Raw genomic sequence first — 25,373 nt, 5'->3', positions numbered from 1 at the left:
CATCATTTATTTCTGCTGTGGTTAAATGGGAAACAGCACGTTAGTTGTGCAGGACTTAACAGTGATGATGGCTGTCGATGGCAAAATCCCTCGCATCACATTTTCATACTGGGTGAACAAAATACAAAAATACAATACAAAAAATGTGTAAATACCTGTGGTTAAATGGGAAACAGCACGTTAGTTGTGCAGGACTTAACAGTGATGATGGCTGTCGATGGCAAAATCTGTAGCATGAAGACAACTGTGTTAGCCGTGGCTTATGTGACCATGACATCGGTGTATGCTAGCTAACACAATTATTTACAGCAATCATATGCCAAAGCACATCCCAGAAAGCCCCTCAATCCCTAACAGGTACCATATAACCACACATGTATAAAATCAGTAACGTACAGCAAATTTGTACACATTGTAAAATAGAAAATAGAAAACAGTATTCAGAACGTGACCTACCCCTCGCATCACATTTTCATACTGGGAAGACCTGACGTTCGCGATCTCCCCCTATCTGCAAGCGGGGCCAATCACAACACCCCTTATTGTCATCAGAGTTGAACTAACCAATAAGAATGCTTGAACATCAAATACACATTTCTTTAGAGGCAAGTGGAAACATAACCAACCCTGTTACATTCTCCCCTGCTGAATTACACTTGCATACTACAAAGAAACTAAATGAGGTATGCAATACCTTGCAATACATATGTCACCAAATATTCCAGTGCAAAGACTATTCTCTAAAGAGAATTAGGGGAATTCAAAGACCCCGTAGGAAAACATGCCTGTTACATGTTCAGTACACTCAGTGACAATAAGAACCTCAGACAGAAAAAAAAACAACCTTGGCCTACATGACCCCTGACCCATTACCTCTATAGGGTCTCTTGAAAGTTAAAAGTAAAAAAAAATAAATGTGGCTATAGACTTGGATTCTAATCCTACACCCACACAGGTACTCTAATGAATTCTGTATGAAAAACCCTCTGTGTCTGCATAGTCTCAATGAGTCTCACTGGGCGTTTCCTAACTCGACCAGCCCCTGACCTGACAGTCCTAACAGAGTTATCATTACGTTTAACCTGTTCAACTACCACCACCATTGGTGGGTCACTGTCCACAGTCGATGGGTAGTCAAGGTCAAGGGTTCTGTGACTGTTGCTGGAACTTGTGGCATCTTCAGAATGCCTTTCTTCCTCAGAGGGTTCGGACATTTCTTCTCCAAAGGTTACCTCTGACATGCTTGTGCCACCAGTGGCACCCTCAGAATGTGGTGAGTTCTGAGGGTCCCTCGCCAGTGGCCCATCTTCCAGCACATCTAGGGTCTCTTTTTCAGAGGGCTCCGACTGTGTTTCCTCCGAGGTCTGTTCTGATACCCACACACTAGTCCTCTCACCGATGTCCATTTCTGGTATATCATTCATGGATGAGTCCTCCCTCTCCTCACTCGGATCCTCACGGTCTCCCGTATTAGGTGTCTCTAAGGCAGTGTCAGGGAGAGGCAAAAAGTTTACAGGCATTATCAGATTACGGTGGACCGTTTTCTCCTGGCCAGTCGACATGTTCTGTATCTTGAAGATGTGGATGTCACTATTCTTCTCCGTAACAATATAGAGGTTGTTCTCCCAGCGATCCGCCAGCTTCCTCTTTCCACGTTCACCCTTATTCGCCAGCAGCACCCGATCACCGACCTCCACTGGAGCTCCTCTGATCTTCCTGTTGTAGAGGCCCGCATGCCTCTTCAGCTGTTTGGTTGCCGACAACTGTACAGTCTCCATGGCCTCCCTCAGGTCTCTCGTCAGGGACTTGACGTACTCATCATAGTCTACAACATTTGAGTCTTGTAGCACCGTACCAAACATCATGTCGACAAGCAGACGTGGGGTTCTCCCAAACATCAACTGGAAAGGGGCGTGGCCCGTGGTTTCATGGACTGTACAGTTGTAGGCGAAGGTCAACGACTTCAGCTTCTGGGGCCACCTGTGCTTCGCTCTCGTAGGTAAAGCCCTGATCATGTTTCCCAGCGTTCTATTGAACCTTTCGACTCCCCCGTTCCACATCGGATGGTAGGGAGTTGTGTGCGACTTCTGGACTCCTGCAGCGCTCAACAACTCAGCAATCAATTTACTTTCAAAGTTGGCCCCTTGGTCGGAGTGGATACGACGAGGAAAACCATACACACAGAAGATGTTGTTCCACAGCTGAAGGGCCACCGCTTTAGCTGATTGGTTCGGACACAAGAAGGCATGGGCCATCTTAGTAAAATGATCAGTGACGACCAGAACATCCAAGGACTTGTTGTTGGAGTCTTCAGCAGACCAGAAGTCCACACACACCAACTCGAGGGGCTCAGTCGTGATGATGTTCTCCAGTGGAGCTCTGGCCTCTGGCTCGGGGGCCTTACTGAACACACACCTCTTGCAGGTCTTGACATACTCTCTCACATCCGACTCCAGACCATGCCAGAAGAACCTCTGTCTCGTCAAGTACAACGTCCGCTGTTGCCCCTGATGACCGGCTTCATCGTGGACACCCTTCAAAACTGTCGCCCTCATTGAGGTGGGTACTACATACTGGTACGTCTTCCTCTTTGACAGCAAACTTTTGGTAACGCGATATAGTACACCCATTTTCAGAGTGAGCTTCTCCCAGGTCTTCAGAATCCGTAGAGCCTCGATTGGTTCATGGCCACGTTCCCTCCTAGAAGGTCTACGGCCCCTGTCCACGTAGAATACAACTCTGGCGAGTGCATCATCCTGGCGCTGCTTTGATATCAGGTCGTCACGGGACAGCCCTCTCACATCTGACATCTCAGATGGCACCAGTGACTGAGTGAGCTGAGGCAGTAGCAGCGCACAGTTCTGTAGACCAGCCTCCTCTTGCGACCTCAGGACTGCTGACACCGCTTCCTTTGACAGTGAACCAGGAGAAGGATAGGAGGTAGTTTGGCAGTCCATGACAATTTCACAGGCATCTGCCTCAATTGACGGTGAGCAGCTTTCGAGGTCGAATGGGTGGTTCGACCAGCGGAACACATCTTGCACCTTCTCAGCATGTACTCCCGCAGCTTCTTCCAGCAAGGACTTGTATGGAACCCTTGTGATGCGGTGGAGAGCGCTCGGCTGCACAAATGGCTGTCTACTGAGTGCATCAGCAATGACATTTTTGGGACCGGGGATGTACTTTATGTCAAACTCGAATGGAGCGAGTTTAGCAACCCATCTCTGTTCACAGGCGTCCAATTTGGGCTTGGACAGGATGTATGTTAATGGGTTGTTGTCTGTCCATACAGTAAAAGGCTTGCCCCTTAGCCAATGACTAAACTTCTCACAGACTGCCCAGCGTAAAGCAAAAAACTCTAACCTATGGGCAGGATACTTTGACTGTGCATAAGTAAGAGATTTGCTAGCGAATGCTACGGGCTTGGCTGCAGACCCATCCTCTGGCACTTGGGAGAGGACAGCACCTAATCCATTACTAGATGCGTCTACAGACAGCAAGAAAGGTCTACTAAAATCAGGGTGGGCTAGCATGACCTGATCGAGGAGAGCTTGTTTCAACTGACTAAAGGCCTGTTTGCACTCACCAGTCCAGTCTGCTGCTGTGAGTTTCCTATGTATTCTTCTTTTCCTCTTTCCTTTCCCATGGCGTGGTGCCTTCGTCCCAGTTGTCAGCCCATGCAGCGGCTTAGCGATGGTGGAGCACCCCTCAATGAACTGCTGGTAATAGACTATCATTCCGAGAAAGGACCGAATCTTCCCCTGGGAGGGCACGTCCGTGTTATCCTCCATGAGATCCTTCTCTGTCATCCCTGCAATAGCCTTCACTTTTTCCGGGTCTGTGGCCACACCTCCTTCACTGATGACATGCCCCAAGAACCGCACTGACCTCTTCATGAAATGGCATTTCTTTGGAGCCAATTTCAGATTATGGGCCTTGAGACGCTCAAAAACTGACTCCAAGCGTTGCAATCCAAGTTCTTCAGTCGGGGCAAAAACCAGCACATCGTCCAGGTAGCATAGAAGGCTAGAAAAATTTTGATCCCCAAAAATGCTCAACATCATCCTCATGAATGTAGCTGGGCTGTTGCACAGTCCTTGTGGAAGACGGTTATATTCATATAACCCAAAAGGAGAAGTGAAGGCTGTAAACTTCTTGTCGTCTTCATGCACCTCCACATTGTAGTAGCCTGAGGTCAAATCCATTGTAGAGAAGAAGGCATTGCCACCCAGGGCCGCCAGAGCATCAGCTTGGTGAGGTAGAGGGTGAGCATCCTTTACGGTGCGAGCATTGAGCCATCGGAAGTCTGTACACAGTCTCAGATCGCCAGACTTCTTCCAGACCAGCACGAGCGGGGAGGCATACTCACTGCTGGATTTCCTGATTATCTCTCGCTCTTCCATCTCATCCAAGGCCTGCCTGAGCTTGTCATAATGGTTAGGGGAGAGCCTACGGTAAGGTAGCCTAAAAGGCTTAGTGTCACTGAGTCTGATGCGATGGACATATCCAGTAGCCTTCCCGCAATCTAGTTTGTTCCGGGAGAAGATACACTCGTAGCGGGCTATTAGCTGAACTAGCCGGGCCTTACACTGTTGCGACAACTGAGTGGACTCAATGTCAATGTCACCTAGCCCTAACTCGTGCAACACCTCACTTGTCACTCTGTGCGGTTTTACGGCACTGTCAACGGTCAAGCTATCTCCACTACCATTGTCAAAGTCTTGATTGGCATCCATTTTGTGTACCTGCTGCACCAGGGGGACCGGTTCGACAGTGGGCCCATCTATGTAGTCAGTGTCAAAGTCCTCTAATGCCATGCAAGGAAAAACATCCGCTATCTTGGCATTGCGTCTCACTGTTACTGGCTTTGGTGAGGGATTGATAACTTTGACAGGGACCCAGCCATCGCTCCACAACGTCGCTACTGTTCTCCCCACTAGAATGTTTTTCGGTCTTGAGCGCGCCCTCGTAGGCTCAATAACGACAGCACTGCCCGCAGATACATTTTGAGGCGTACACAACCGGCCCCAGACTAAATGTTCCTGCATGGGCTCCAATGTGACCGCCCGCTTCAGCCTTACCGTGCCCACTCTTTCCGGCACTTCTGTCCCTTTCCATCTCTCTACATTAGCCAGCAGACGGAACAGTTTGTCATCTCCATTGTGTTCAGATGATGACATCTTCTCCCAGAAGTCACCGGTCGTCTTCAGCTCCCTGATGAGGTGTTTTATCACGTTGCTGCCTAGGATGAGCTCATCACGTTGGCCATCCACTACTAGAACAGGGACAGAGAGGCTGCTGCCATACACAGACAGATTCAATTCACACACACCTACAGGCTTGGTCTTCAACCCCCCGCAGCCAACCAACACCACTTCAGTCGGACTGAGGGAGCCACTCTTGAGCACACCTGCTTTCTCAAGGCGTGGCACCACTGTAGAGCTCAATGTGCATGCCATAGAACCGCTGTCAATCATAGCGCTCACCTCTATAACATCCCCCAGTAACACACTAGTATAGAAGAGTTCATCGTTGTGGAGCACTCTCTGTGTATTTTGCATAATGACTTTTTCGTTCGACTTGACTTCATCACAAACACTTGAATATATTGACTCCAAATCTACAACACTATCGAATTGGGGCACCTCACAAGGCCCAGCACTTCCCCCTACCCAGTGCGGGCCAGCTAGTTTTCCTGCCGCTGTGTCGTGTTGCTGTTTGATGGAGCGACGGGAGTTACCGATGAAGTGCGAGGACATTCCCGACGTGTGTGCCCAGCCTGATAACAGAGGAAGCATAGGTGGTTAGAATAACAATGATCCATTGTGCTGTGATTCGCATCCCCACACACTTTGCATTGCAAAGGCGGGTTCTCCCTTCTGGGCTTCCTCTGGAAACGTTTATTATAGCCGCCTACAGGTTGCAGAGGCCTCTGCTCCAAGACCCGTTCAAGCATGTCCATCACACGATCCAATGCCTCGGATGAGCCATTTGTGGGCTGCTGCAAGGGGTCCGGGCAGTTTGCAACAGCCGACACTGGCCTACTTACTTCCTGCGTCAGTGTGGTGACCAGTGGGGCCAGCCGCAAGGGACTTGGAGCCTTACACTTCCTCTGGTACTCCTCCAGCCTGCCATGGACCTCCGCAGCCGTCCACTCATGCAATGGTTTGCACATGAATATCAATGACAGCTCTGGGTTCGGACAGTGCTTGATGAACATGACAGTCAGAACACGTGATGGATTGTCTAGCTCCTTGTTCTGCCTCTTCAAACAGTCCTCTGCCACCTCTATGGCTCTGTTCAGTCTGATCCAGTAATCAAATGGAGTCTCACCTTCCACTGGCAACGTAGAATAAACATCAGCTAGGGGCATGTCAGAGTTGATTGTGTCGCTAAAGTGATGCTTCAGAATGTCAAAAACCGGTCTAGGGCCCTGGCTTAAGTCAACTGGGTTACTGCGTAGGCTTTCTCTTACCACGTCACGTGCCCGCCCTGTTAGCTTACCCAAAACTTCATCTGACCTCTCCTGCCCACCATAGCCCTTCTTCTGCATGTACACTAACATAGTCTCCTCCCATTCATGCACTGTGCATTCCTCTGAACCATCCCCCCTGAAACACGCTGGTTCCCTGACATCATTTTTCACCACTACATTTAGACTAGAGCTGGCCCCAACCTTGGTACCACCAACATAATCAACCTTCTGTCCCACCCCATCACCCATAGCCTTTGATTCCAAACAAGAGGCAATATTTTCACCTATTGAGTAACCTATCTGCTTAACAATGTCTGCCAGGAAATCCATAGAAACATCCTCCTTCCTAGGATTAGGTGAAACTGGCTCAAATGCACTGAGTTGAGGTAGCTCTAAATCATGTGGAAGGTGCACACTTGCCTGCGTAGTTGGCCTGGCCAGAGGTGTGGAAGTAACTGGAGAAATAGATGCCCCCCTACCCACTGGCAGTGAAGGGTTAAACATGAAAACTCCCCTACCTCTCCCAAAACTTTCCATTTTTAAAATATATATATATATTTTTTTTTGTAAATATTAAGTGCCCCAAAAAAATAAAAATGAAAATTATCACAATCAATATGAACACTTCTATAAAATCAGCTTGAACATAATGCACTCAAAATAAAAGTTCAGTAGTGGTTGTCTAACAAGGCCAAGAATCAACACAGAAAAGTAACAAGATACGCCTTAATAAATAGTTGTCGCCACCGTGTGGTAGAAAATGGCATCACCCTCACGTTAATTGGCTTCCGAAGGTCACTAGCGTAACCGCACAATTACATCACTAAATAATCATAACATCAACACATACAACTAATAAACAGTATATTATATTCCCCACTCACTCATGCTACCAGGAGCTCCCTGAGAACTCCACTTGCGCAGAATGCAAAACCTAGACCTTAGGCGTGTATCAGCAACCACAGTACTTCTTGAAGCCGGGTCTCCGATCCCTCCACGTGACGTCCAGCAAGACAAGAAGACGAGTCACGGCACCAGTGTAACAGATGTATAGTGTACTCTCCATGCGTTGTGTTTTAAAATAATAAATCACTTCGGCCAGTGGTCCCAGTTGAGCATCATTTATTTCTGCTGTGGTTAAATGGGAAACAGCACGTTAGTTGTGCAGGACTTAACAGTGATGATGGCTGTCGATGGCAAAATCCCTCGCATCACATTTTCATACTGGGTGAACAAAATACAAAAATACAATACAAAATATAACATGTGTAAATACCTGTGGTTAAATGGGAAACAGCACGTTAGTTGTGCAGGACTTAACAGTGATGATGGCTGTCGATGGCAAAATCTGTAGCATGAAGACAACTGTGTTAGCCGTGGCTTATGTGACCATGACATCGGTGTATGCTAGCTAACACAATTATTTACAGCAATCATATGCCAAAGCACATCCCAGAAAGCCCCTCAATCCCTAACAGGTACCATATAACCACACATGTATAAAATCAGTAACGTACAGCAAATTTGTACACATTGTAAAATAGAAAATAGAAAGCAGTATTCAGAACGTGACCTACCCCTCGCATCACATTTTCATACTGGGAAGACCTGACGTTCGCGATCTCCCCCTATCTGCAAGCGGGGCCAATCACAACACCCCTTATTGTCATCAGAGTTGAACTAACCAATAAGAATGCTTGAACATCAAATACACATTTCTTTAGAGGCAGGTGGAAACATAACCAACCCTGTTACACTAAGAAACCAAGGACATCAAATAAGCTCTATCTGATAATGCAACAAACTAACACAGTACATACCAAATCGCTTTCTGAGAAACAACCATCACCGCTCTCTGCAATTGAATTCTCTCTCTCTCTCTCTCAGCTCTTATCAATAATAATCTCATAATCTAGGCGATACCTGCACTAGAGTGGGCACATTCGCTATATAACGTAACATTTGTTTTGTCAAAACCATCAGTAAAGTTGAAAATGCAATGGAAACCAGTTTTACTTGTACAGAACAAAAATATGAACACAACATGTAAAGTGTTGGTCCCATGTTTCATGAGCTGAAATAAATAGATCCCAGAAATGTTCCATACTCACAAAAAGCTTATATATCTAAAATGTTGGTTTCATCCCTGTTAGTGAGCGTTTGTCCTTTGCCAAGATAATCCATCCACCTGACAGGGGTGGCATATCAAGAAGTTGATTATCCAGCATCATTATTACACAGGTGCACCTTATGCTTGGGACAATAACAGGCCACTTTAAAATGTGCGGTTTTGTCACACAACGCCATCGACGTCTCAAGTTTTGTGTATTTAATTGCTGACTGCAGGAATTTCCAGAGTCGGCCATCCCTGAGACCGGGTGTGGTAAAGATGTTAGATACAGTGGGACTTTATGTAAAAGATCTTTATAAATGAAAACCTAGCAATTTATCAACTTATGTGACATCAAAGAGGGCCAACCAACTTTTTGGTAGAGAATGCAATGATGAATACTAAAACTGTCACCTGCAATAAAGCACAGTGAGCTATGATAAACTGCATTTAACGGCTTTAATGAAGTTGCAACTGTGTTCATATAGATGATGTCGCCTGAACATGGATAGTGAGTAACCTTCTGTATTAAGACAGAAATGGGAACTTCATTTTTCTACCTGTAAAGATAAGGGTGTAACATAAGGTTACAACGACAGGGCAAAGTGAAGTGCCTTTTAGTTAATAAGGAGCCTTGCAGTAGAAACCTACCTAAGATCAGTTGTGTTTCCTCCCCAAGTGGTTTAGGTAGGTATTGGTGTTGCGTAAACTGAGCCTAGATCTGTGTCTAAGGGCAACTTGTAGTCTGCCTTGAGTGGGACGCAAACTGCAGATACCTTTTCTTTGCAATCATGTGACTAACACGGCGTTAGTCTTTCAGTCAGCCACGTGGGTAGAACCAATGAGGAGATGGTACGTGAGTATCTGCTTCTATAACCCAATGAGGAGATGGGAGAGGCAGGACTTAACACACATTTTCTATTAAATCACGTGACTTACACTCAGAGATGCTCTTTAATATTTGATACAGGCTTTGCTATCTCAACCTCTGCCCACAAACTGTACTGCAGGCTAATGACTCGCTGTGTGTTCTGGCCCCTCACCCTCCAAATCTTATTCTGTCAATTTATTGAATAAACTGCCAAATTCCATACATGAATTGACCCTATTACTTTAGTCTTGTTGTGTAACGTAATAGTGTCCTCCAATACATGGCATTCACTACCAAGGATGTAACAAATACATTACCATGAGCAGTAAGAGCTACAACAATTCAAATTGGGCTCTGAAGAGTAGATTCACATCCCAGAAAAATTTGACCTTCAGTAGTACATATGTGTAACGATCGTCTGTTGAAGAAGGAGTGGACCAAAGTGCAGCGTGGTAAGTGTTCATGATTTATTAATAAAACTGAACACATTTTTTATTTCACCTTTATTTAACCAGGTAGGCTAGTTGAGAACAAGTTCTCATTTGCAACTGCGACCTGGCCAAAATAAAGCATAGCAGTGTGAACAGACAACAACACAGAGTTACACATGGAGTAAACAATAAACAAGTCAATAACATAGTAGGGGGAAAAAATGAAAAAAAGAGAATCTATATACAATGTGTGCAAAAGGCATGAGGAGGTAGAAAATAAATAGGCCATAGGAGCGAATAATTACAATTTAGCAGATTAACACTGGGGTGATAAATCATCAGATGATCATGTGCAAGTAGAGATACTGGTGTTCAAAAGAGCAGAAAAGTAAATAAATAAAAACAGTATGGGGATGAGGTAGGTAAATTGGGTGGGCTATATACCGATGGACTATGTACAGCTGCAGCGATCGGTTAGCTGCTCAGATAGCAGATGTTTAAAGTTGTTGAGGGAGATAAAAGTCTCCAACTTCAGAGATTTTTGCAATTCGTTCCAGTCGCAGGCAGCAGAGAACTGGAAGGAAAGGCGGCCAAATGAGGTTTTGGCTTTAGGGATGATCAGTGAGATACACCTGCTGGAGCGCGTGCTACGGGTGGGTGTAGCCATCGTGACCAGTGAACTGAGATAAGGCGGCGCTTTACCTAGCATAGCCTTGTAGATGACCTGGAGCCAGTGAGTCTGACGACGAACATGTAGCGAGGGCCAGCCGACTAGAGCATACAGGTCGCAGTGGTGGGTGGTATAAGGTGCTTTAGTAACAAAACGGATGGCACTGTGATAAACTGCATCCAGTTTGCTGAGTAGAGTATTGGAAGCTATTTTGTAGATGACATCGCCAAAGTCGAGGATCGGTAGGATAGTCAGTTTTACTATGGTAAGTTTGGCGGCGTGAGTGAAGGAGGCTTTGTTGCGAAATAGAAAGCCGACTCTAGATTTGATTTTGGATTGGAGATGTTTGATATGAGTCTGGAAGGAGAGTTTGAAGTCTAGCCAGACACCTAGGTACTTATAGATGTCCACATATTCTAGGTCGGAACCATCCAGGGTGGTGATGCTAGTCGGGCGTGCGGGTGCAGGCAGCGACCGGTTGAAAAGCATGCATTTGGTTTTACTAGCGTTTAAGAGCAGTTGGAGGCCACGGAAGGAGTGTTGTATGGCATTGAAGCTCGTTTGGAGGTTAGATAGCACAGTGTCCAAGGAAGGGCCAGAAGTATACAGAATGGTGTCGTCTGCGTAGAGGTGGATCAGGGAATCGCCCGCAGCAAGAGCAACATCATTGATATATACAGAGAAAAGAGTCGGCCCGAGAATTGAACCCTGTGGTACCCCCATAGAGACTGCCAGAGGACCGGACAACATGCCCTCCGATTTGACACACTGAACTCTGTCTGCGAAGTAGTTGGTGAACCAGGCAAGGCAGTCATTAGAAAAACCGAGGCTGCTGAGTCTGCCGATAAGAATATGGTGATTGACAGAGTCGAAAGCCTTGGCCAGGTCGATGAAGACGGCTGCACAGTACTGTCTTTTATCGATGGCGGTTATGATATCGTTTAGTACCTTGAGCGTGGCTGAGGTGCACCCGTGACCGGCTCGGAAACCGGATTGCACAGCGGAGAAGGTACGGTGGGATTCGAGATGGTCAGTGATCTGTTTTTTTGACTTGGCTTTCGAAGACCTTAGATAGGCAGGGCAGGTTGGATATAGGTCTGTAACAGTTTGGGTCCAGGGTGTCTCCCCCTTTGAAGAGGGGGATGACCGCGGCAGCTTTCCAATCCTTGGGGATCTCAGATGATACGAAGGAGAGGTTGAACAGGCTGGTAATAGGGGGTGCGACAATGGCGGCGGACAGTTTCAGAAATAGAGGGTCCAAATTGTCAAGCCCAGCTGATTTGTATGGGTCCAGGTTTTGCAGCTCTTTCAGAACATCTGCTATCTGGATTTGGGTAAAGGAGAAGCTGGGGAGGCTTGGGCGAGTAGCAGCGGGGGGGCGGAGCTGTTGGCCAAGGTTGGAGTAGCCAGGAGGAAGGCATGGCCAGCCGTTGAGAAATGCTTGTTGAAGTCTTCGATTATCACGGATTTATCGGTGGTGACCGTGTTACCTAGCCTCAGTGCAGTGGGCAGCTAGGAGGAGGTGCTCTTGTTCTCCATGGACTTTACAGTGTCCCAGAACTTTTTGGAGTTAGAGCTACAGGATGCAAATTTCTGCTTGAAAAAGCTGGCCTTTGCTTTCCTGACTGACTGCGTGTATTGGTTCCTGACTTCCCTGAACAGTTGCATATCGCGGGGACTATTCGATGCTATTGCAGTTCGCCACAGGATGTTTTTGTGCTGGTCGAGGGCAGTCAGGTCTGGAGTGAACCAAGGGTTATATCTGTTCTTAGTTCTGCATTTTTTGAACGGAGCATGCTTGTCTAAGATGGTGAGAAAGTTACTTTTAAAGAATGACCACGCATCCTCAACTGACAAGGATGAGGTCAATATCCTTCCAGGATACCCGGGCCAGGTCGATTAGAAAGGCCTGCTCGCAGAAGTGTTTTAGGGAGAGTTTGACAGTGATGAGGGGTGGTCGTTTGACCGCGGACCCGTAGCGGATACAGGCAATGAGGCAGTGATCGCTGAGATCCTGATTGAAGACAGCAGAGGTGTATTTGGAGGGCAAGTTGGTCAGGATAATGTCTATTAGGGTGCCCATGTTTACGGATTTAGGGTTGTACCTGGTGGGTTCCTTGATGATTTGTGTGAGATTGAGGGCATCTAGCTTAGATTGTAGGACTGCCGGTGTGTTAAGCATATCCCAGTTTAGGTCACCTAACAGGACAAACTCTGAAGCTAGATGGGGGCGATCAATTCACAGATGGTGTCCAGGGCACAGCTGGGAGCTGAGGGGGGTCGGTAGCAGGCGGCAACAGTGAGAGACTTATTTCTGGAGAGATTAATTTTTAAAATTAGAAGTTCGAACTGTTTGGGCATAGACCTGGAAAGTATGACAGAACTTTGCAGGCTATCTCTGCAGTAGATTGCAACTCCTCCCCCTTTGGCAGTTCTATCTTGACGGAAAGTGTTATAGTTGGGTATGGAAATCTCAGAATTTTTGGTGGCCTTCCTAAACCAGGATTCAGACACGGCAAGGACATCAGGGTTGGCAGAGTGTGCTAAAGCAGTGAGTAAAACAAACTTAGGGAGGAGGCTTCTGATGTTGACATGCATGAAACCAAGGCTTTTTCGATCACAGAAGTCAACAAATGAGGGTGCCTGGGGACATGCAGGGCCTGGGTTTACCTCCACATCACCCGAGGAACAGAGGAGTAGTAGGATGAGGGTGCGGCTAAAGGCTATCAAAACTGGTCGCCTAGAGCGTTGGGGACAAGGAATAAAAGGAGCAGATTTATGGGCGTGGTAGAATATATTCAGGGCATAATGTGCTGACAGGGGTATGGTGGGGTGCGGGTACAGCGGAGGTAAGCCCAGGCACTGGGTGAGGATAAGAGAGGTAGTATCTCTGGACATGCTGGTTATAATGGGTGAGGTCACCGCATGTGTGGGAGGTGGGACAAAGGAGGTAACAGAGGTATTAGGAGTGGAACTACGGGCTCCATTGTAAACTGAAACAATGATGACTAACCCGAACAACAGTATACAAGGCATATTGATATTTGAGAGAGACATATAGTAAGGCATAAAGTAATCGCAGGTCTTGATTGGGAGAGCTAGCTAAAACAACAGGTGAGACAACAGCAGCTAGTCAGCTAACACAACAACAGCAGGTAAAATGGCGATGACTAGGCAGAGAAGGTCGGATTAACTACACACAGAGCCTGAGTTCGCGGCTGGGGCCGACAGATAAACACAAATAAACAGAATGGAGTACCGTGATTAATGGACAGTCCAGCAGGCATCAGCTATGTAGCCAAGTGATCATAGTGTCCAGGGGGGAACAGTAGATGGAACAGGGAAGCCGTCACCACGCTAGCACGCGGCGTTTAAAGTTAGTAGCCCGGGGGTGGTCTGCTCAGACGGAGGCCGGTTGAGGGCACAGCGGATGGAGTATTCGTCGGCAGACCAGGTGGTGGTGGTGCGGTGGTGGTGCGGCGGGGCGCCGTGTCGACAGAGAATCCAAGCCAGACGGCGAAAGAGGTATTGTAGTATTTTGTTTGCTAACTGGTGCCAGCTTCGTGGCAGTGGCGTTAGCCACTATAGCCAATCGGTAGCAGTGGTGATCCGGTGCCAAGGTCCAGAGTTAACAGCAAGGATCCGGTGGAGTATTGGGCTCTAGTCGTGTATGAGTGTGGTTCGGGTAAACAGCTGAGTAGGCCGGGGGTGGGCCTCAGGGATAGCTTCGGTACTGGGTGCCACGGAGGGTGCAAGCTAGCTAGCTGCAAGCTGTGAGCTAGCTAGCTGCAAGCTAGCTGTGAGGATCAGAAGTAGTGGCTCAGGGATTACGGCAGGAATCCGGCGTTGTTGTGGAGAGACAGTCCGATGCTGGTAGATTGGCGAGTAATATCCAGGCTAAGAACAGGGCTGGTGTCTGATGCAGAAGGTAAAAGCCGCTAGCAGTGGCTAAAAATGACTAAATAGCTTGTAGCTGATTAGCTGGTTAGCTACTGGAGGTTCTTGAATGTGTTCCAAAGTTAAAAATAATAGCGAACACTAAATAACAAAAGAACGAACGAAACCGAAACCGTTCTGTCAGGTGCAGAAACACAAAACAGAAAACAACTACCCACAAAGCATCGGTGGGGAAAAGATACCCAAGTATGGTTCTCAATCAGAGACAACGATAGACAGCTGCCTCTGATTGAGAACCACACCCGGCCAAACACAAAGAAATGCAAAACATAGAAAATGAACATAGAATGCCAACCCAAATCACACCCTGACCAAACCAAAATAGAGACATAAAAAGCTCTCTATGGTCAGGGCGGAGGGGAGGGTCTGGGTGGGCATTTCACCGCGGTGGCGGCTCTGGTGAGGGACGTAGACCCCGCTCCACCTCTGGCTTGGCCCACTTAGGTGGCGCCTCTAGAGCGGGTACCCTCGCCGCCAACCCCGGCCTGGGGACCCTCGTAGCGGGCCCCGGACTGGGGACCCTCGTAGCGGGGGCCGGACTGGGCACCCTCGTAGCCGGGCCCCGGACTGGGGACCCTCGTTGGAAGCTCCGGACTGAAGGGCGCCTCTGGAAGCTCCGGACTGAAGGGCGCCTCTGGAAGCTCCGGACTGAAGGGCGTCTCTGGAAGCTCCGGACTGAAGGGCGCCTCTGGAAGCTCCGGACTGAAGGGCGCCTCTGGAAGCTCCGGACTGAAGGGCGACTCTGGAAGCTCCGGACTGAAGGGCGACTCTGGAAGCTCCGGACTGAAGGGCGACTCTGGAAGCTCCGGACTGAAGGGCGACTCTGGAAGCTCCGGACTGAAGGGCGACTCTGGAAGCTGCGGACTGAAGGGCGTCTCTGGAGGCTCCGGGCTGGAGGCCGTCTCTGGAGGCTTCGGGCTGGAGGCCGTCTCTGGAGGCTCCGGGCTGGAGGCTGTCTCTGGAGGCCGTCTCTGGAGGCGAAATGGGGTATCAGTCTACTCGGTGACACCCACAGAACACAACTGTGAAGAGTTTATGCAAATATTAGCGTTGTAGCTCTTATCGCGGGACTGTGACTGTGTGAAATCAATCAAACAAGCTAAGCGTCAGTATAGAGACAAAGTAGAGTCGCAATTCAACGGCTCAGACACGAGACAGTGAATCACGGACTACAAAAAGAAAATCAGCCCTGTCGCAACTTCTTTGCTCGCTTTGAGGACAATACAGTGCCACTGACATGGCCCGCTACCAAAACCTGCGGGCTCTCCTTCACCGCAGCCAACGTGAGTAAAACATTTAAACGTGTTCACCCTCGCAAGGCTGCCGGCCCAGACGGCATCCCTAGCCGCGTCCTCAGAGCATGCGCAGACCAGCTGGCTGGTGTGTTTACGGACATATTCAATCAATCCCTATCCCCGTCTGCTGTTCCTCCAAGCTTCAAGAGGGCCACCATTGTTCCTGTTCCCAAGAAAGTTAAGGTAACTGAGCTAAACGACTATCACCCCATAGCACTCACTTCCGTCATCATGAAGTGCTTTGAGAGACTAGTCAAGGATCATATCACCTCCACCCTACCTGACACCCTAGACCCACTCCAATTTGCTTACCACCCCAATAGGTACACAGACAACGCAATTGCAATCACACTGAACACTGCCCTAATCCATCTGGACAAGAGGAATACCTATGGTCTCGACCCCGCCCTGTGCAACTGGGTCCTGGACTTTCTGACGGGCCACCCCCAGGTGGTGACGGAAGGAAACATCTTCACCCCGCCGATCCTCAACACTGGGGCCCCACAAGGGTGTGTTCTCAGCCCTCTCCTGTACTCCCTGTTCACCCATGACTGTGTGGCCATGCACGCCTACAACTCAATCATCAAGTTTGCAGACGACACTACAGTGGTAGGCTTGATTACCAACAACGACGAGACGGCCTACAGGGAGGAGGTGAGGGCCCTTGGAGTGTGGTGTCAGGAAAATAACCTCACACTCAATGTCAACAAAACAAAGGAGATGATCGTGGACTTCAGGAAACAGCAGGGAGCACCGCCCTATCCACATCGACGGGACAGTAGTGGAGAAGGTGTAAAGTTTTAAGTTCCTCGGCGTACACATCATGGACAAACTGAAATGGTCCACAGGAGGCTGAAGAAATTTGGCTTGTCACCAAAAACACTCACAAACTTTTACAGATGCGCAACCGAGAGCATCCTGTCGGCAGGGGTGAAAATCTGATATCAACCTTGGAGGGGACAATTACATGACATTTTCTCAAGAGCAATTCCTGAGGGGGACACCAAAAGTAGTGCTGTAACACATAGCCTACGTTGTAATATGTTAAATGTATATTGAGGAACCATAATTCCAACAACTGGATAATTGATAGGTACAGTAGTTAACTGAAGGGTTTTCCCAACTTGTTCAAATGTTTAAATCATTATAATACTACTAATAATAATAGTTATAGCAGTGCTCCTTACCAGTCCAGTATGTATGCAGGTATTCGTACTTACAACCAGCAATATCAAGAAAGGCCAGTAGGTGGCAATGGTACTGTACACTGTATGGGTGTAGTTTTCATAAATACAATGAACATGGTGTGATCACAATTGGCTCATTCATCCCCCTCCTCTCCCCTGTAACTATTCCCCAGGTCGTTGCTGCAAATGAGAACGTGTTCTCAGTCAACTTACCTGGTAAAATAACGGAAAAATAAAAAAAGAATCTCCATAGAGAACCATCACAAAGTTGGTCTCAGTATTGAATTGACCTTTTAATTTTACTTTTTCTGATACATTTATATAGTCATTAAATATGTGCCACTGGCCCGAGTCTACTACAATAGCTTTACAAAAACAAAAAGCTTAAAATAAGTACAGTTCTAAAAGCAAAATAACTACTTAAATGAAAAACCCAAATAAATCAAACAAAATATCCTTCAGTCGGTGTCTCAACTCTTCAAACAGCAGCTATGGACAAGTATGTCGCACAAAGTATGCCATTTTAAATAAAATAACATGAAATAAATAATTTGTAAGTGTACTGTCATGTACTAAAAACTGAAAACTACTAAACAAAAGAACAAATATCAATTACACCAGGGGTTCTCAAACAGGGGTCCATGGACTAATTGCAAGGGGTCCGTGTAATGAATGTAGTCAGTACCACAAGATTTCCAGTAATTTACATATAATATAGAGTGGAGGTCCCTGAGGACCGCTCAAAACCTTGCCTGCCTTGCCTCAAAATATGCAGGGGTTCCAGTAACCCAAAAAAGGTTGAGAACCACTGCTATACACACTACTGAACAAAAGAACCGAACATATGTTTGCGGGTTTCAATGGATCCAACAAATTGCTGGCCGATATTTTCCCTCTTGAAACTGTCAAGCCTGTCTTCATGTACATTACAGACAACTATGCCGTTCAGTCTCTCTTGGCACATGCTAGCCCGTAGCCAAGTCTTCAACCTGCGGAGTGCACTGAAACTCCTCTCAGCCTCACATGAAGACACTGGCACCACAAACAAAATTCTGATCAGCACCTCAACTTGGTCAAACAACGCCCGCACCTCCACTGGATGCTTCCTGAGGACCTCTGCTGCCTCTCCACTGCTGCTACAGGGGTATTTGTTGTGAAAGAGAGGGATCTGCACTAAAAGAGAATCTATGTTCAGCTCAGGGTACTGATCTAGAGACTCATCCAACTCCCTCGTGAGAAGCGCTCTTTCCAACTTTTACAGGACATTTAGACTGTCCTGGTCAAAACGGTCGCCAAATTGAACCTCCACACCATCCAACCCTTTAAAAATTCTGCCCTATATGATCCACTGCTTTACCAGCAAATCGTCTTGAGTGTGTCTCAATGGATTCAATAGAGTTAATCAATGTTGTTGCTTTCTCATACAGTGCAAGGTAGCTTTCGTCATTTCTCGTGCCCCTAAAAGATGACCGCACACACTCGACTGCAGCCTGTATACCAGAGACAGTCTGAGTTTTCTTCTGCAGTGAAATGTTTAGGCATTCAAGCTCTCCAAGAACAGCAGAGGCAAGTGTGAGGCCCAACACAGTCTTGCCTTTTCTGAAGTGCTCGAATAAGCCACTGGCAGTTGAAGCTGTCTTGGATGCAGATTTTGCCATCTCCTCTAGGCTGCTTAGTACCCACTCATACTGCCCTAGCACAGCTCTATTAGCAGTATTCCGCACAGTCCACCTTGTTGGACATAGGGGTTCCAGCGTGGTCAGATTTGTATCTTTGGACGTGGAAATTGATTCAAACATGCTCTTAAACTTTCCTGACTGGCCATAGAGGACACCTAACTGATGGACCCAAGAAAGGGAATCCCGGATCAGTGGGGAGGCTGAGCAGCCAGCCTGTGTAATCAGATTTACACAGTGTGCTCCACAATGGACATAGAGGGCTAATGGCTGCTGCCTCCTCACAATTGCCTGTGCACCTGTGTATTTTCCTGCCATGTTTGAGGCACCATCGTAACTCTGCCCACGTAAGCCAGACATGGGCAAATTGAGCCTCAACAACACTTCAGTTGCCACTTTCGCAATGCCCTCGCCTGTTGTCTCCGACACCCTGTATAGCCCAATAAACTCCTCGTGAGGGACAAGGTCATGGTCAACATAACGCAGACAGACACTCTCCTGTTCAGCACCAGAGACATCTTGAGTACTATCAACAATTAATGAAAATTGTACAATCGGAAGAGACCTAATCTCAGCTGCAATACCTCGAATGACTGTATTGGCCATGATGTTCAGAATTTCATTCTGTGCTTTGGGGCCTCTTGAAACGTCAACACTCTGTTGGCAAGAGTTTGCGGTTCTATAAATTGTGGGTGTGGCTGATATGGTTTTGTGTCATCACTGAGGTAACTGGACAATGCTGTGCCACTATCCCCTATACTGGTGCTGCTGGCAACAAGGGTGACACCTGGTCCTGCCATGGCTGTGACATTGTTCTCTGAAGTCTCTCTCCCTGGCTCTTTCACTTTCACCACCCTATCTGACTCAGTCTGTCTCCTAGAAAAGAAATAAGGTGTTTGCCGTACTCCTAACTACCGGTACCCAAAACTACACAATTAATCACAACAGCAATACCATTGCCGTAAACAAATCTTAGTTTAGTCACCAGTTTAAGTTGAGAGCGGGGGTATCCATGGCATTTTCCAATTATGTCCCTATTTTACAAGTCAAAAAAATTGAGAACCTTTCATAATGTTGCCAAACAAAGACTCAACAAACTTACCTGAGACTCCCTGTCTCTGCCAGTCTGTCCCTAGCTCTGCTGTCTGTGTGCCATCTGTTGCCTGCTCTGCCTAATGACATCATTGTGAAACATTTCCATTAGAATTTCACTTCTTTCTTATGAACATTTTATCAACTATTCTTTGAGATATTAGGCTACTAGAGTTCTTACTTTGCGTTTTGGTGTACTGAAAAATACTCTGATGTCCGTCTTTTTACTTTTTTTTGTCATTTTTCTACCTGGCTGGCTGGCTGGCCGGTCTAGCTGCACACACACACATTTACACAACATATGCTGCAACCTTTTGAAATTTTAATATAGTTTGTTTCATATTGACTGGATTCCAACAATAGCTGAATTTGTAAAGCTAGCGAGCACCAATTCCGTTTCTGTGGTGTTTGCTATAATCTTTGCTACCTGGTTAAATAAAGGTGAAATAAAATAAAATAAGTTCACTAGCGACAATTTAGCTTTTGCAACGAGACCATTAAAGATATTTAAGACAATGGTAGAAGAGAGTGTAGTTCTGTTCCGTTTGGAGTTGAGTTTATCTCTAACCTTATCACATGGACTTCGAAGCACTACAGCTACATGCTGATCTTGGAATAATCTGACGATAACAAAGATTCCATCTTTGACGACACCACATTAATGGAATAGGTACTAGCTAGCTTGCTAGTTAATGTTTGCTTTAGTTTGCGCGCTAGCTCTGCAAATTCAGCTAGTGTGTGAACCCTGCCAACATTTAAAAAAAAACATTGCTATGGCGAGATTGACTGGATTAACCTCACGTCAGTTACGTACATTGAGTGCCTTTTGGACAGTAGATACAAACCCTCTATTACCTTGCCAGCTAAAGAACTGGCAGTGGATCAAACCATTGTGAGGCAAAGGGCAGGGGGGGTCGCAATCTTTTGAAACTTAAAAACGCGCTATTAAGTGTCTATAATCAGCACAAGTGCTTTCATTGCGTATTATTAATAATATTATTGAAATTACATAGTTATGTTTACAGTGATAGATTGGGGGGGACAAATCATATTTTTCCCAGGATGGGGGGGGGGGGGGGGGTAGTGTCCCCCCCGTCCCCCCTGGGATTTCCGCCTATGCCTGTCGGGCTGTATCACCGCCTGGTACGGCAACTACTCCGCCCACAACCGTAAGGCTCTCCAGAGGGTAGTGAGGACTGCACAATGCATCACCGGGGGCAAACTACCTGCCCTCCAGGACACCTACACCACCCGATGCCACAGGAAGGCCAAAAAGATCATCAAGGACAACAACCACCCGAGCCACTGCCTGTTCACCCCGCTATCATCCAGAAGGCGAGGTCAGTACAGGTGCCTCAAAGCTGGGACCGATAGACTGAAAAACAGCTTCTATCTCAAGGCCATCAGACTGTTAAACAGCCGTCACTAACATCGAGTGGCTGCTGCCAACATACAGACTCAATCTCTAGCCACTTTAATAATTAATAATTGGATGTAATGAATATATCACTAGTCATTCAAACAATGACACTTTATATAATGTTTACATACCCTACGTTACTCATCTCATATGTATATACTGTACTCTACACCATCTACTGCATCTTGCCTATGCCGTTCAGCAATCGCTCATCCATATATTTATATGTACATATTCTTATTCATTCCTTTACACTTGTGTGTATAGGGTAGTTGTTGTGAAATTATTAGATTACTTGTTAGATATTACTGCACGGTCGGAACTAGAAGCACAAGCATTTCACTACACTCACATTAACATCTGCTAACCATGTGTATGTAATACAATTTGATTTGATTTGATCAACTCCCCAGTCAGCCTATTGTGTGTATTGACATTCATATTGCACTGTACAGCTTTAGCTAAGGATTGGGGATCAATGAAATGGGGTATCAGTCTACTCAATACCCAATATATTTTTTTCCCAACATTCTCCTCAGAGTTATCAGACTCCAAAACATCCACACAGTATTGTTTTTCCTCGGGAATAGTGTTCAATACACATATGTTGACAATAAATGTAGCAAGATTCACAGTTGTTTCAGAGTCCCGCAATAAGAGCTACGACGCTAATGTTCTCTGGGTGTTACTGAGTAGACTGCTACCCCATGTCATTGATCCACACTCCATAGGTAAAGCTGTACAGTGAAAAAGTATGTCCCCAATGCAATTCTAAAGTATAATACGTCCAGTTTGATTTCAACAGATTTTTGTAAAATTAACAAATTATTGTTTTTTGTTGAATTTATTTAACATTCCAACCTCGTTTAGCATGATCTATTCAATTATGGCACAATTCTACTGTTTGTATTAATTTGCATCACTGTCAAAGACATACTTTTATTTTAAAGGCTAACCGCAAAGTGTTAGGATTGGTGTTTATTGCACTATAACCCAATGCTATATCACATGTGATATAATATTAGCAACTGTTAGCCTGGGCGCCTGGGTGTCTGTGTGTGTGTGCTGGAAGTAACAGTTAGCCCCAGATAAGTGTGCTGGGAAGCTGTGGTTAGCCTTGAGCGAGAACAGTGTGCTTTTGTATACAGGTGCAAATAACTCAGACAATGTTGCAGAGCTGTCTGACCTCAGCCTCTGGGGTGAGGGAGCGTAATCTACACAGCAACAGCGCCGGGACACCAAAGACCGCAAAGAGGGTGGGACTAGCCTGAGCGCCGGCGATAGGCTGAGCAAAGTTTAAACCACGCTCAGCCTCTACTGTGATAGGCCAACAGACAGGTTGGAACTAGTCTGTCACAGTATAAGAACAGCTGTTTACTTACATCCGGTGAAGTATATTCGGTGACTCTGAATCACATTTTGTCCTGATACCAGATTTGAATTGACGCAAATCCCTTATAAAAGTCCACAATTGTGGCTAATCCTTATTGTGTCTAGCTTCACATAGATGGGTCCCGACCACCATTAATCAAATAAGAACTGTTTTATAAATTAGGGCTATTTTAGATGACACCAAGCTATATAGTTAGCTAGCTAACCATAGCTACTGAAACAGATTATGTCGTTTTGTTATTTTTTGGGGGAAGAACATTACTTGCATCCATGAGCTAGCTAGCTTTTTTTATGACCAACATTGTAGGTGCGCGAGACAACTTTACCAGCATCACAGCATAGTATCGATGAATCGTTGTGACATATGAAATACGAGTGATTGTGTAATCAATGTGTAATAACTACGTAAAAAATGTATGAACGTGTTAAATTATTATGCGACGTGCAGTGATATTCAGGTCCTGATATTGACACATCAAATAGTGTTATTTGACGTACATCTTTTTTGACACGCAAAGACCCAGACGGCAAGTGTATACTCATCAGATGTCATGAAACGTCATCAGAAGTGTCCACTTAATTTGAGGGTTGAGGGGATTGGGTGTGTCGTTTAAATGTTTGGACCGCCACCGCCGTGGAAATATCTTTCGAAAATGAGCTGTTGCCAAGAGAATACTGTGGGTGTGTCTATGGGGCGGACCGCATATGAGTGATACTATAAGAGCAGTTCTGTTATCTGGACAAATCCATTCTCTCTCACAGGACCTGACGGATCGACTCTACAACACCCAAATATGGCTGGTGGTGAGTAACCTACCTACATGGTAATACGACATATGGACACTCATGTCTAGTATTTGTTTTTCATGTTCTTCAAAAATCATCTACGCATGAAATGCTGCCATTGCTTTGCTTTTTAACAATCTTTTTGATTCAACCATAACTGTAATAACCGATGGAACTCTTTATGCCTTGGAAGAAGTGAGGGAGTAGCTCTTTATAAACTGATTGGTTTATTACTAAACCTGAGCATGGTGTAACAGACATGCAGTAGCAGCCAGTGTTGCCAACTATTTGTCAGCGAGAATCACGGGTTAGGGCCTTGATTTGTTGCTACTGTAGATTATGCTTTGTCGATGCCACGACACAGATGCGGTCCTTGATGTAGCGTTTCGCCCCCTCTCCCGCCGCACACCCCCTCCCATTGTGCTTCTCTGCCTGTGTGTGCGCCGTTGCTGTGAATTCTGTTGTACAGACAGCTTCTTCCACTCTCGTTTGAGGCAGAATTGATATCTGTGGCCGGGTGCGGGGGAGACAAACAGCACCACTAGCTCATATTCAGTACTGCACCACCTGTTGGTGCGGATGTGTAATGACGTGTTAATTCCGCATACCACAATAACGCTTAGTCAGTTTTGATAGATTAATTGTTTGTGATATTTTATATTTCATTGCAGAATGCACAGGATTATTGTCATTTCGTGTTGCAGTTGCATTTACACAGTTCAATTGATAGAAAGCCATTGCTACTTTGTGCACAGTTTAGGTTCTACAGACCAAACATGTTTGACTCTGATGTCAAGAAGAAAAGTAACAACAATGTCTCTGTCATCCAACAGTGCAGAAAAACCAAAATGAGGCGCTGAGGATTGTTCTGGTTGGGAAGACTGGAGTTGGGAAGAGTGCAACAGCAAACACCATCATGGGGAAAAAAGTTTTTGAGTCTAAACCTTCCCCTGTTTCTCTGACAAAAGAGTGTGACAAGGCTAGAGGGGAGGTGAATGGGAGAGAAGTTGCTATTATTGACACTCCAGGCTTGTTTGACACTAACTTATCACAAGAGAAGACCCTGAAGAAGATTGTTAAGTGCATCTCCTTCTCTGCTCCTGGGCCCCATGTGTTCCTTGTAGTGATTGCTTTGGTTAGATTCACACAGGAAGAGAAAGACACAGTGGAGATGATTCAGGAATTCTTTGGAAAAGATGCAGCAAGATACATCATGGTCCTCTTCACAAATGCAGACCAGCTTGAAGAAGAACAAACAATTGAAGACTTTTTACGTGCCTCTTCAGATCTTCAGGATGTCATTGCCAACTGCGGTGGGCGGTATCATGACTTCAACAACAGAGATAAGAAGAACCGCTCCCAGGTCACTGAGCTGCTTGAGAAGATAAACAAGATGGTCACGATGAATGGAGGAAGCCACTACACCACTGAGATGTTCCAAAAGGCTGAGAAGGCGATTGAAGAGGAGAAGAAGAGGATCCTGAGAGAGAAGGAAGAGGAGACACTCAGAGCGCAGGAGGAACTAAAGGCAAAATATGAAGGAGAGTTCCTAAAGAAAAAACAAGAGATGCTAAGGAAAATCAAGGAATTAGAAGCCAGAATAGAAGCCGAAAGAGAAAATGAATACACAAAAAATCCTCCAAGCGGTGATTGGTGTAGTATCTTATGAGATGGTGTCGTCAGAAAAACAATTAATCGTGAGATGGCATTGCATTAGGCATGTGACAATGGAATAAAAAATTCACGGCAATATTAGAACTATCCATTTTAATGCAGTCACTTATTATTAGGATAGAGCTTGATTTGCCCTTTGAGTGAAGCCCAGCTTGGGCTCCACAAACTCATGTCCTTTGTTTACAATTGTAACATTGAATGCTGAATCTGGTAACTTAAAATGTCTGAAGTATATCAGTGTTTTTCCATCATCCCGTGTAACAGATAAAACATGGACACATTTGAATGTGACTGCATGTACCCAGAATTCTGTATTAAAGCTATTGCTTCAACTGCA

General features: G+C 46.1%; 1 protein-coding gene across 1 annotated transcript; it reads left to right on the top strand.

Moving 5' to 3' along the window:
* The first annotated feature begins 23,130 nt into the window (after window positions 1-23,130).
* Window positions 23,131-25,373, top strand: LOC139579044 (GTPase IMAP family member 7-like). Its single transcript, XM_071407256.1, has 2 exons — window positions 23,131-23,380; window positions 24,196-25,373. The coding sequence occupies exons 1-2, from the start codon at window positions 23,371-23,373 to the stop codon at window positions 25,029-25,031; spliced, it is 846 nt and encodes a 281-aa protein (XP_071263357.1). The 5' UTR covers window positions 23,131-23,370; the 3' UTR covers window positions 25,032-25,373.

Source organism: Salvelinus alpinus, chromosome 6, assembly GCF_045679555.1.
Source record: "Salvelinus alpinus chromosome 6, SLU_Salpinus.1, whole genome shotgun sequence".
Lineage (NCBI taxonomy): Eukaryota > Metazoa > Chordata > Actinopteri > Salmoniformes > Salmonidae > Salvelinus > Salvelinus alpinus.
The sequence above is the reverse complement of the archived record's forward strand: the minus strand, read 5'-3'. Positions and strand labels throughout refer to the sequence as shown.